General features: G+C 44.0%; 1 protein-coding gene across 7 annotated transcripts in view; it reads left to right on the top strand.

Annotated features, from left to right (window-relative positions):
• The window catches only part of LIMS1 (LIM zinc finger domain containing 1), a 76,386-nt gene that overhangs the window by 48,018 nt on the left and 14,938 nt on the right, over nt 1-13,430 (top strand). For 5 of the 7 annotated variants that reach the window (XM_040584636.1, XM_040584639.1, XM_040584638.1 and 2 more), the window contains exon 2: nt 9,950-10,109. In XM_040584636.1, coding sequence (XP_040440570.1) covers nt 9,950-10,109 — 160 coding nt within the window. Of the gene's footprint in view, nt 1-7,480; nt 7,678-9,949; nt 10,110-13,430 lie in introns of those variants that run through there. The other 2 variants (XM_040584642.1, XM_040584641.1) reach the window with 1 other exon arrangement.

The following is a 13,430-nucleotide window of genomic DNA, read 5'->3' as shown; positions in this document are numbered from 1 at the left end:
TGATGTTTGTCTTTTCCAGCATGTTAAATGCATGCATGCCACACTCTTCATAAATCATAAAGTTCTTGATCCGAGTTCAGTCTACCTTTTGAACTCTGTTTCTATGCAGCTATTGGAAAAATGTTACCCACTCGGAGTCATGACTCAAAACTGCCCTGGCTGGTCCCCTTCTTGTTCCGGTATGGAAAGTTTGCATTGAAAGCTGTTTGTCTTGCTTGATGTTAGGCTTTTCAGTTATAGTTTTGTACGTTTCTCCTCACTGATTTCTGAAACTGAAGCATACACTATAATTCTGATATGTGAAAAAAGCTGCTCCTTATACTTTTTTTTTTTTTTTTTTTTAAAGGACATGGTAGCAGTGCAGCTTCAGGATAGGATAGCTCCATGAGTTACCAGGTTGCATGTCATGAATTTTGCCTGAAGTCTACAAGTAATTGCTTAGTTTTAAGATACATTCCTTTCTAAAGCTAATCCTCAAATTATATCCGCTTCTTTGTGGTATGTAGCAAAGGGAAAGGAGGTTTAGTAGGGCTTGAGCCCCTCTGATGCAAAGCACATAACCCCACCATCTTCCTTTTTCTCTTGGCTTCTGTTCTGCCAAGCAAATAACCTGCGCTGCTCCTTCAGATAGTCCCAGCGATATGCTGTTGCGAGGGGTAACTTCTACGTCTTCCCAGACAAGTCTTATTATAACTACTCACTCTTGCTTTACCCGTTCAGGATTAGTTAGTTGCTGAGGTGGAAACCTAACTTTAAAAAACCCCTTGCTATAGTTTCCAAAGCCTTCAGTTTGTGAAATGCGTGGAAGTCTTGCTTTGCACTAACTGCTACTGAAATTCATGCATGCTTACTTGACAGGTCTGCTAGTAGCATTGAATAGCTAATAAATATAAAGTACAAGATTGAGACCTTCAGTTTGTATCGCCCAAAATGTTAAGACCATCGTAATGAAGTATGAAAGCAATGCTATTTTGTATTAGCTTTATTTGTCAGTACATTGCTCATGCTTGACTCTTAGCAACATAAACTGTTTCAGGTTATTCTCTTTCAGGTGTTGAATATTAGGGCCGTTATTTAATTCGGCAATGTTAACTGCAGATGGCTCAGCTGTCTGCCATCTTCTGCTGGTTTTAAAGCTTGGTGATGCTGCAGTGAATGTGGGAAGAGAAAAATGTGAAACCAAAACCTAGAGTGACTAGTAATTATGATTTAACATGTGTGTGAGAGAAGAGCAACAGCTGAGGAAGTGTTTTCTTTGCCACGTTCGACTTCTGCCCAAAATATATTAATTCAAGCAATGAAAAGCTTTGCACTTCCTCATATAAAATAGAGAAACAAAATGAAGGTGAAAAATGGCTTCTGGGGTTATGTTGCTAGAGGTGAAGATTAATAGTAATATTAGAGGGGAGACATGTGGAAATGATGTGTTAGTAAAGCTGAGGGTCAGTCCTCAGTGTGGTGTCTCCAGTGGTGTTACTGTAGTAAAGGACGTGGCTGCTAGGCGGGAAGCCTGGTGTCGCGGTTACCTCTGTCCTACAAGGGACTGCATGGATGTACTGGAAGTCTCTCCTGGTAGCCGGCTGTTATGTTGAGTCACGGCATTAATTATAGCTCCTGGATGAACTGCTCAGGTCATGGTGTTTGGCTTGTGAAAACATGGGTTCCAGCTAGCACGGGGTAGATGGCTAAGGCAGAAGCAAAGGCTGGAGTTTGCTTACACTAAGGATTCAGTGAAAGTTTTTTGGTGAATTTCAAAGAGAGATGACAGGAGCTGAATATTGCTGCTAGGAAACTGAAGAGAAATACAGTAGTGCAGCATTTTAGAATCACGTAGGTTGGAAAAGACCTTTAAGATCATCGAGCCCAACTAAACCTAACACTTCCAAGTCCACCACTAAACCATGTCACTAAATGCCACATCTATGTGTTTTTTAAGTACCTCCAGGGGTGGTGACCCAACCACTTCCCTGGGCAGCCTGTTCCAATGCTTGACCAGCCTTTCAGTGAGGACATTTTTCCTGATATCCAATCTAAACCTCCCCTGGAGCAACTTGAGGCCGTTTCCTCATGTCCTGTTGGTTATTACTTGGGAGAAGAGACTGACATCCATCTGGCCACAGCCTCCTTTCAGGTAGTTATAGGGAGTGATAATGTCTCCCCTGAGCCTCCTTTTCTCCAGGCTAAACACCCCCAGTTCCCTCAGCTGCTGCTCATAGGACTTGTTCTCCAGACCCTTCACCAGCTCCGTTGCCCTTCCCTGGGCACGCTCCAGCATCTCCCTGTCTGTCTTGCAGTGAGGGGCGCAAACCTGAACACAGGATTCGAGGTGCAGCCTCACCAGTGCGGAGTACAGGGGGATAGTCACTTCACTAGTCCTGCTGGCCACACTGTTTCTAATAAAAGCCAGGATGCTGTTTTCCTGAAATTGTCAGAAAATGCAAAGATCAACCTCATACATTTTTACATATTTTAACTTTAAATCTGTTGCTTAAGTAATGGTGGAGGAGCACACATGCACTGCATTGTAATTTGCTTACAATTACTTGATTACACTCTGTTGTGCATCCCTTGACATTCCAGTGGTGGTGTTTTCACCAATATAAACATTTTTCTGCCCAAACACTTTCAAATTTTAGAATTGAATGGCTTTGGTGTTACAAAGTTCACTGTGTGTATGTCCAAACAGAAGGACACTTTAGAGCTTGGTGGGCCTGAAATGGTTCTTTTCAAAGTGAGCGTCTCAGAGGCATTTGGTGTGCAGCCCCTAGTATGAGTAGCTGACATTTTTTATTATTCTTAAATTGGAAATAGGGATATAAATTTTGTTATATGAATACATTAGTGCAAATGCATCTTTAAAATGTATTGAGTTGGGATACTTTGGATACAGTATATTTATAATACTGAAGTATACATGCAGTCAACCACACAGGTTTCAGATTTTAAGAATAACTGATAGTATGCTTTGTCCTATGCAGCACAAATTTGTTAGACCTCTCAGGAGCTTCTTATAGGCCACACTGCATCTTTTTGTTCTTTTGTTTTTCCTGTCTGCATAGGAATCAGAAAATAGTAGTGGGGGAGGAAGAGATGGCTGTATCAAACGTCTGTACACAGAAGAAGTAACATCATGTTTTACAGGAGGCATGGCTTCATTTGGTAGTGTTTGTAACCAGCATGAAGAAAATACAGTCGTTTTTTAAAATATTACTTACAACAGGAAAGTTCTACAGTTAAATATTGCTCTCCCTTTCTACAAATTCTCTCAGAGACTGATTTTTCACTGTGCTTGTATGGCTGATAAAATGTTGTATGAGAAGGTGCTGCTTACCTGTTTATTCCACTTATGTTCATTTCCTTATGAAGAGATGGAATGTGAACCTTCTCTGTTTGCAGAGACCGAAGCATTTTTTGGACATGTTTATACTGGAATGAGTTTATATTGAAGTATATGAAACAGCTAGAGTTGCCTTTTTGTTTGCCCTGTTTAAACTTTCACCACATCAGCTTAATGATGCTTTTTGTGGCAAAGACTAAAGGATGAAACTTTAGGAGCACTCAGAATTCACCTGGTTTTTATTACAGTGGTTTCAAGGTGGTTTTACATCCTTTTTAATAGTAACAGAAGTTAGAGCAGTGCTGAGCACATGTGAAAATCCAACCCATAATGTCCATTTTTATTATAGAAAATATTTGTACCTTCTTTCAAATTGCCTTAGGAGACCAGCTTAACATGGAAAGTATTTTATTGCTTAAGAGATAAACAACTGCAGCAACCAGAACCCAAGACTGTGTTTAATCGCAATTTTGAAAGATGCAAAAGGTCAACTAGTGCTTTAAAATGTTGGTGCAGAAATCAGTGCAGGGCACTGCAAGTCCACAGATACTTTGCAGCAAAACTTCTGTTCTAGTTGTTGTGTATTTTGCGTCTGAGGGCTATTGCATAGCATCTGTGTTAAATATCGTTAAAATGAAATCATCCTTGCCTATGTGGGTAGGGGAGGGATACACTGTGATTACTTATCCCCCTGCTGCATAACTCGATGGGGCATATGGCCTCCCAACAGCGCCGGTGACGCAGTGATATTTCACGGTGGCACGAGTAGGTTGCCAAGCAGCAGCTGCTTTTGCCAAGCACCTTGTTTGGAGCCGTGACTGCTCAACGCGTCTATTTGTGGCATGGACTGAGACGCTCAGCAGGGCTGGCTGGCCACGGAGCCTTCTCTGTAAGAGTCCCCGTCTGCTTCTGGCAGCCGCCGGCGCGGGCAGCTGGATTTGAAAGCTCTCCAGCAAAAGCAGCAAGTGAGTGGGGCGGCAGTCATCCATCAGCAATGATAAAACAGTGCAGCTATTTTTGCTGTTGTTTTCCGAAGCCTTTCTCCATAGCTGCAGTGGGACGCTTCCCCTCACTTCTGCTGTTTCCTCTAGCACCTTCCCCACCGTCAGCTTTGGCTTCTGATAAAAACCTCAGTGTGCCAGGAGGAGCCTCTCTGTCTTCTTCCTTCCTATGTACCTTTTCCAGTTAAATACTCAGCTTCTCCCCGTTCTCCTTATCACTGCTTCCTTAACAGCAGGCTGGCAAGTTTTGTCGCAGATCCCAAGGAATGCCCTTGGGAAGCTGCTGCTGCAAATCAACAACCTCTTACATGCTTCTCACTCCCATGGATGGCTTCACCTCCGAGTAACCTAGAATTCCCTAATGAAAATGCCATGTATTTTTAACAGACTATTTCAGATCTTGGCAACGTGCCTCCAGCAAAATGACAGAAAAGAGAAAGATGGCCAGATGCTCTGGATTTGTGGATTAGCAGATGTTCACAGTAGAAACTGTTTTGCTTCAGTAGCAGAAAGGCCCTTTTTAAACTCCTGGCAGGCTCCTGCCTTGCTTAATGGAAAACAAATTGGGAGTAATTCCACCAGCAGCAATGGCAATAGGCCTCGAGAACCAGGCAGCTTCTACTTGCACATAGGGAGCTCTATTAACTTGTAGGCCTGCTTCTTGAAAAAAGCTAGGAAGATTGAAACAGGCTTTTTGGATGGACATCTTACTGCACTGACTTGCTGTACTACTTGCTTTGCTACAGCCACGCAGAGGACTGCACAGCAGCAAGCTGAAGAAGCAAGTATTTTCCAGCTGACCACAGAAAACACAAGGCAGTAGAAGTGGCTTCCAGCCGCCTTGGTAACCTGTGAATTTCAGGTTACTGCAAGGACTGAAGTAGTCCACTGAGAGAAACTCTTCAGGGCTCTGATTCACAGCAGCAGCCTCCCAGGAGAATTGGCTGCCATCTGGGACAAAATGCAAGGAAACTGTTGAGGAGATGGTCAGTGATAAGGGGAGGAGACAGCCTGACTTGCTGTTTCTTATTTTAGTGGCCTGATGCACCTGTACTAGTCCTGGATGAATCAGCATGGTTAGTCCATTGCAGTCAGTCTCCCTGAAGTTTTTCATACAGAGAGAGGCTCAGCATTGACCTGTGCAGGAAATGCTGGGAAGCAGGATGGAGGAGAAGAGATCACTTAGATCACTATGCCTGCATCTCTGTTGGCAAACAGCGCTCGTTTTCATCACTGGTGCTCCAGCAGACACAGAAACCTTTTCTTCCAGCACAGTTTCCTGCAACAGTGCTCTGGCAAGATCATCATGGCCTAGGGCTACAACCTGAGTGTTCCTTGATCTGGAGCTTGCTCCATGACAGATAAAAATAGGGCTTGAGCTCCAGCCAAGCCGTGTCAGTGGTGAGGGTGCAGCCTCCTTAGCCTGTTACAGCTTGTGACTTGTGGTAGCTCTGGTGCAAGCTGTATAATCACACCTACGGACGGGTAAATAAGCGGGGTCATGCTGCCTGGGTCCCACCTACCACTGGTGTCCCGTGGTGCAGGGGAATAACTTGCCCAGGGGTTGGTTCCTGCCGCGGGGAGGTGAAGGAAAGATGGCTGACCAAACCCATTCCACAACTCTGGCAGCGGCAGAAGGGTAATGCTGTGTTGGCTAGGCTGCAGGAAGATTGCTACGTGCAAGCCCAGGCCTGTGTGGAGAGTGGTGTGCATGCTGCTGTGCGCTTACTGAGCGAGCTAGCCCAGGTACTGTTGAGAGAGATGGCCCAAAACCACCATAAGCCAGACCCTCTACAGTAGGTCCTAGGAAAGTGAAGGCATATTAAGAAGCAGTAGCCTTGACTGGACTTCCCGTCACATCCTTTGTCACCTTCTAGTCCTTATTTCTCTGTTCATCTCCCCCCATCCTCCTCTGCTTTCTCACACCCCCTCACAGACGAGCAGATTCTTCAGATACCAGGGTGCCATGTGTCATGAGCACAAAGCGCAGGCGGTTCTGTTGTTCAACGAACAGATTGCTAACGTGGCTGAGTCAGTTCAGTGCAAGAGATAATTACTTGGGACAGCTTCCCCCAAAGCCTGCTTTGTCTACAGTTAGGAGTTGCTGGAAGCCGAGTGTCCCATGTCTGCCGCAAGCGCTGTGCTTCAGGCAGGGAGACCTTGCAGGGGTGTAATTACTAGCTGCAGATGTGCAGCTGATCGACTCTGCCTTCCCTAGTAAGTAGTGCACAAGTTCTTTTAAGTAGAATATAACCATGAAATAATTGCAACATTAGGAGAGCATTCTGTGGTGAAGGAACGATTAATTTTCATTCTTTCTTCTTTCTTCCTGGTCTTGCTCTCTCAGTTCCCTAATATCCAGAGTAAATTACTTCAGTAAGTGTTCTTACATTAGGTAATTGTTCTAAATGCAGCACATCACTGGAAATCAAGCTTCTTTTTTCCTCCATATATTGCTCATTATAGCATACCTGGTAGTTCAGTTAATGGCCTGGGAAGCACGACAGAAGCTGAACTACCTGTCTGTACCTACCCCTTCTCTGAAGTACTGACAAGAAGAAAGACACCTATAGATAAATTCAGCACATATGACTTAGAAGACACAAGAGGAACATTAAAGGCTGTTTTAAAAATGTAGTTAATATACCATAGTATTAAAGCAATATTTACCTAATGACAGAAGTCTTCTCTTCGTGCTTTCCACTGCTGGTTTGCCCATGATAAAATAGTGTTGGAATCCACCTCCACCCTGCCTCAGCAGAAAGTAGCTGTGGACAAATTTGGTGGTGAACGTACTTGCTCACGTAGGTTACTCACACCACAGCCCTCCTGGGAAGCTTCTATCAGCAGCCGGCAGCAAAGCCCTTTTCCAGCATCCGAGTTTGCATGAGGGCCTGTCAGGGGAATGTGCTCCTCTGCTTGCAGCCAGTGCCAGTAAATCACAGCGTTGACAGGCTGACCGCCCTGCCACTGAACTTTTAACTTGAAGCTCTAGCAGGGCGCTGAGTAGCTCCGGCTACATGACACGGAGCTGTGAGAGTAAATCACTTTGCTGGGAACAAGGGGAAGTCCAGCATATTGGTTTGAGGACTTTGCCTACAGCTTCTTTGCAGTATAATCATAGATTATATACACCCAGGAAAGCAATTAGAGAGAGATGGACTTCCAGCGCAGAGCTCACCCTTACCCCATCCCAGAAGATGAAGAAGTTGCATACAAGGTCACTCCTGATGCTCACAACTCCACAGGAAATGAAGGCGAGAAACCGGTGTCAAAATTGCAACGTAGGCACAGTGACATAAAACTCTACAAAGAGTTTTGTGACTTTTATGCAAGATTGTAAGTTCATTCTGTTCAGCTTTGGGGTATAGCTACGATGACATTGGTGTAACGTACATATGTATTCTATTATCTGAGCTTCGGGCAGGCTGTGCAAGCCATTCTCTAATGCAACCTTTGCCACTGTTCTGCTTGATACGTTGCCAGTTGTAACCGTCAACTAAAATTTGAACTGTTACTTTAAACTTCATCATTAATTGCGTCAGAAATTTTTGTTGGCAGTTGAAATGGGGTTGGAATTTGTCAAGTTGTCTCTCTGACTTTAGGTTGTTTGCCTATTATTTTGGGTAAATGGGTAAACTGATTCACTAATGCAGAAGTATTATGTACATCACTTTTTACATATATGATGTATTTCAAAGTGAAGTACTTTTGCATACTGAGGAGGAAAGCTTTGTTTTCATTTGTCTTTGAACTTTGTTTTGTGTTTTTGCTTGGATTATACTTTATGTCTGGCAGCACTTAACACCCTTAGTGCTCGAGAACTGTTGAGGTGATGATGAAAGATCCCAGTTTCGTTGTGATTATTCTTCATTCAGGTTGATAAGGAGGACAGGTGGAGTGGCTGAGGTTTTCCTCCACAGAAAGCATACACAATCTATGGAGACCATCGGCGAGCTTTATAGTTAACCACAGTTCATACATATAATCACTGCAGTTTGTCTGTAGGCTTGTCTGTTATGTATGAGATAGACCATCATCCATCTGATCTCCTTGTGAAATCTGCCCACTTGTTTCACCAACAGGGCAGTGAATATTTGGATAGCAGTTAGTGTTTTTCTCTTCTGCAAAGATCTCGAGAGAGAGGGGGAGGGGGAAAGCCAACTAATAATAACTGGTCAAATGTGACCTTGCATAGGGCTCTTCTGTGAGACAGTGTAAGAAATAGATAAAGCGCATTCCTTTCTGAGCCACGTGCTAGGTGCTTGCTTGCTCCCTCGGATGCTGTGCAAGGAATGAATTAATTTCCTATTGAACCTGGTGGGAGCCAAGAGGTCTTGGCGGGGAAAGGCTTGGCATCTTGCAGAGGCCTGCGGGCTCTGCACTTACAGGCGCAGCATGATAGCTGAACCAAAATGTGTGCATGCATGCACATACGTTTAAAATAATGTCACCTGTGTAACAAGCTTCCAGACAGATGTCTAAGTCAGTGGTTTTGTGAGCTGTGGTCAGATTGTAATGAAATTAGACCATTGCCCTGTATTTGCTCTCTGCTATCAAATGATATTAGGGGTAGAGAGGTGATCCTGAAAGGCATAGCTTTGAGAGTCTAGATATGAGTAAGAACATATTTGCAAAGGAAGAATCAAGTGAACCTTTTTCTAGCCTTAATTAACTGAAACACAACTGTACTGTCTTCTGCAGATGTGGACATGATCCTAGTGCAGTAGCTAATTCCTCTCATATTTTGCAGCTACTGCACTGTCATTTTATGGTCATGTGTGCCTTTGAGAAGCAACCAAATATATTTTGCATTCCTGGCACAGGTTTGTCAGCTTGTGTTGGCGTGCACGTGGGTTGCAGTGGAGCAGCCAGGGCATTCCCACCCTCCCCCTTGGCCCTGCAAAAACACCAGCGTACCATGAGCTGCGCTTCCTGAGATGAGCCCTAACAGACCAAACAAAAATCCCATGACTTCAAACCAAATGTGTAAAATTACGTCAAGCTATGCAGAGCTTACATAAGAAGTAATTGTTTTTTAACAGTTTAACCAGTGCTCTGTTTTTCAGTAATTTGCCAGACTAGATACCATACACTCTTTCACATTGCTTATTTAGAGCTTTTGAACCAACACTGTTATATATATATTTTAGAATTAGGAATTATTTTGGAATTAACATTTATATTTTTCTATGTGGTGCCAGTCCTCAATTACTGTTAATATTTGCCCTTGTTTTCTGTAATTCTAATGTATTTCATCATTTTTTTAGTACTATTTTGAATTGCCTGCCTTTTCTCATCATAAAAAGCCTGTAAATGTATCTGTAATAACAACATTTCTGTTTGGTTGGCTGGATTTTTTTAATTGATAGTTATTGGAGTGCATTGTGGGGGGTTTGTTTCTCAGGAGTTTGGGAGCAGGGGGAAATAGCAACTTTATTTCTGGTGGGATGCCACAAGTCATTAAGTCCATTGAAAACCTTGTGTTGAGCAGCCTAGTGTTAGGCTGATGCATTTGGATTTGGAGAAAGAAAGAGACCCACAACCAGTGGTATTGGCTATTTGAACTAATGTTATTTCTGTTTCTTTTTTTTTTTTTCTTTTACAACAGCAACATGGCGAACGCGCTTGCAAATGCCATCTGCGAGCGCTGCAGGGGTGGCTTTGCCCCTGCTGAGAAAATTGTCAACAGCAATGGTGAGCTGTACCATGAGCAGTGCTTTGTCTGCGCCCAGTGCTTTCAGCAGTTTCCTGAAGGACTCTTCTATGAGGTAAGTGGGGCAGAGTGTCCCTCTCGCCCCAGCCTTTGCCTTCTGCCTTCATTCCCGTATCAGAGGTAGCTATGGGCAGATCGATAGCTTAGGAAGTCCCGTGAGAAGAACTGGGCTCTGAAAGAATAGGCCCGGTAAACGGACAAAAAACCAGAAGTGTTTATGTGCTAATTTGGAGGACATGTGTGTATATAACCTTATTTAAATGTGTAGCCTAATGTTGTCAGAGCAGGGGAAAAAACTGTTGGAGATTCTTTCTCAGTGCAGTTTTTTTTCCTCCCTAAAATCTGCAAATTTGATACATCATACCAGAAATACAGAGAAAGCATCCTTCTTAGAGGAACACAGTCATGCAGAGGGAAAACCCAGTATCCTGCAGTCCATAGATGGCTTATTGCTGAGTCAAGTGAGGCCAGCACAGCATCTGAAAAGCTGCTCATAGAGATGACCTGTAAGTCAGCATGCTGAGATCAGGGTGTGTGGAGAGCCCAAACCAGGTGGGGCCTACATAGGGTCAACTCTAGGTTTAACAAACCAGAGCATTCAAAATTAGTAGTTCTTACAGGCTTTCAAGGGTTAAAACCGCCTGTCACTTATATTTCTCAGCCCCAGGTAGAGTGCCCTCAGCTCAGGTGGGTGTTTTGATATGTGTCGTTTTCTTTTTTACCTTCCCCTGTTGTGGGGATTCAGGATGTGGCTCAGCCATGTCAAGCACAAAGTAGCTTTAGTGAGAACTTTAGACAGTTCATAAAATATTAAGTGATTGTTATAAGGAAGGGTAGATGAGGTAAGACAGGGAATTACTGTCTGAAGGATAAGGTAGCTTGTAGTCCAACTTACAGTAGCAGTTACAGGGTTTGTCATACTGTGATCTGAAAAGGAAGGAGAGCAATGTGTTAAAAACACAATGCTGTGTTCTCACATGTGTGCCATCCTTGTGGTAAGAGCAGAGCAGTTGCTCTTCCACAGTAATATTTCTGATTTTAGAGAGCCACGTCGCATAGCGATGGGGAGAAGCTGAGGGAGGAGCATGGATTGGAAAAGACACTGGCAAAGGGGATTCCTGGGGTTTGCTTTCTCTCACCTTGTTTGAGGATCAAAAGACTTTTCAGTGCTGTAGGGGTAGGTTTGCACAAATTGTGGTAAATGAGCCACTAGTGTTCTGTAAGACATCAAAAGGTGAGCTGCAAGGCAGGAGCAATTAAACAAAAACAAACCAAAACACCCTCTATATACTTACATGTTGCATCACAATTGTTAGTCTATACTGAGCTGCTGCCTGCTTGCTCGCATGGTAAGGAGTTAACCCTGACATGTTAAAACGTCAGGCAAACATAAAGCGATACAAATGTTTTAAAACTAAGATATTTGTAATTGTGTTAATAAAATTCTCTTAAAACAATAAAATGTATTTTCTCTAAATAATGAGTACTTTATTCATCCTTTTTCTGACTCAAAAAACAGGGAGACATTCCAGGGACCTCTTTCAGAAAGTTGAATGGTCCTTTGTTAAAGGTAAAAGTTTGAGAAATCCTGCTCTAGGCAGCCTGTATCTCCTAGGGGATGGACAAGGACTGGGGTGGAAAAAAAGTCTTACTTTTGCACTTAGTCCAGGAACATTACCACCTCTCTGTTGCTCACAGGTGGCCACACCTGAGTCTCCTTGGCAGGAGCAAGTATCCTGGTGGTGTTTAGATATATTGGATGTAGGCATTTTGCTTCCTACTGCTACCTTGTTAATATTCATATTCATTATGGTTGTTTTTACTGCAAAGTGATGCTCCCTATTAAAGGCAGTAAGTCAGAAGTGAGTGTCAGTACATTGTCCTGGGAATGAAAATAGCCCCATGTACTAAAACGTAGAATAATAGAATCATTCAAGTTGGAAAAGACCTTTTAAGACACTGAGTCCAACCATTAACGTAGCACTGCCAAGTCCACAACTAAACCACGTCCCTAACTGCTACATCTACACATCTTTTAAATACCTCCTGGGCTGGTAACTCCACCACTTCCCTGGATAGCCTGTTCCAACGCTCGATAACAGGTTTTGGTTAACATTGCTAGGGTTTTTTCAGGCTGAGTAGAGACATTTTTCTTGAGAGGTGTTACATAGAAAGTGGAAAGTTTCAGTTGAGAATAGACACTTTTTACCACAGCTATTATAAAGGTAAAGTAATTGTGCTGAGGGTTACATTAATACGTAAAGACTTGTGTGTGGCTTGAACTTCACATCACCCTTCTGCCACTGGCCCTTTTAGTGTCCACCACAAAATGTTGCAGTTTCTCTCCACACCAGTGAGTCTGTCTGCTGCTGTGGAAGAGAGGTACTTTTTGGTCTGTTTAAGCGGTCTGACAGCCTTCAGGTCATGGCTCATAAATCTTACCCAGCCTTCCTCCCCATCTATACTGGCTTGTCCTGGATGGCTTCTAGAGCATGGAGAGGTCAGCGGATATCCATGCCTTTGGGGCTGTTTCAACTGGGATTGAAAGCAATCTTTGGCAGGGCCGTCTCCCTCTGTCTCCACACCCTTTAGGGTGTCCATGACTGTCCCATGCTGCCAGAAAGACTCACTTAGCACTGAGGTGGCCAGTGAGATGATTGCAGTGGAAACTTCAACATGTTTTCTGGTGGTGTTGCTCAGGGAGAAGAGCAGACAAGGGCACAGCTTGCTCTTCTTTCATTTGGCACATCGATACTAGAGATGAGAATGTACTGGGGTGACAGCATTTTGGGGAGAGAGAGGGACAGCCCTGAGCAGGTGGAGGGTGGTCTTAGGCTGGCCAGTGCTCAGGAGATGGCTGACAGTGTTCTGAGGACTTGAGATGATCTGTATCATTGTCAAGGAAAAGTGACTGGAGAAGATGGGCGAAAAGTGTATCTTCCTCTGACCGGCTTCATGTGCTCTTTGAGAGGATGGGTGCATAGAGGATGGGGCCAGGCTCTTTTCAGTGGTGCCCAGTGACAGGACAAGGGGCAACGGGCACAAACTGCAACACAGGGAGTTCCACCTGAACGTGAGGAAAAACACCTTGAGGGTGACGGAGCCCTGGGACAGGCTGCCCAGAGGGGCTGTGCAGTCTCCTTCTCTGGGGACATTCAAAACCCACCTGGACACGACTCTGTGCAACCTGCTGTGGGTGACCCTGCTGTAGCAGGGGCTTGGACTGGGTGATCTGCAGAGGTGCCTTCCAACCCTGACCTTCCCGTGATTCTGTGTTTGGAGGTATGGCTGGGTAACATGTTTTTCTGAGCAGGTTCCCTGTGGGTAAACACAGGCATTGTGAGTCGCCCAGCATAAGGTTGTGTTTATTCTGTGC

Source organism: Falco naumanni, chromosome 2 (genome assembly GCF_017639655.2).
Source record: "Falco naumanni isolate bFalNau1 chromosome 2, bFalNau1.pat, whole genome shotgun sequence".
Lineage (NCBI taxonomy): Eukaryota > Metazoa > Chordata > Aves > Falconiformes > Falconidae > Falco > Falco naumanni.
This window is presented reverse-complemented; position numbering and strand designations above follow the sequence as displayed.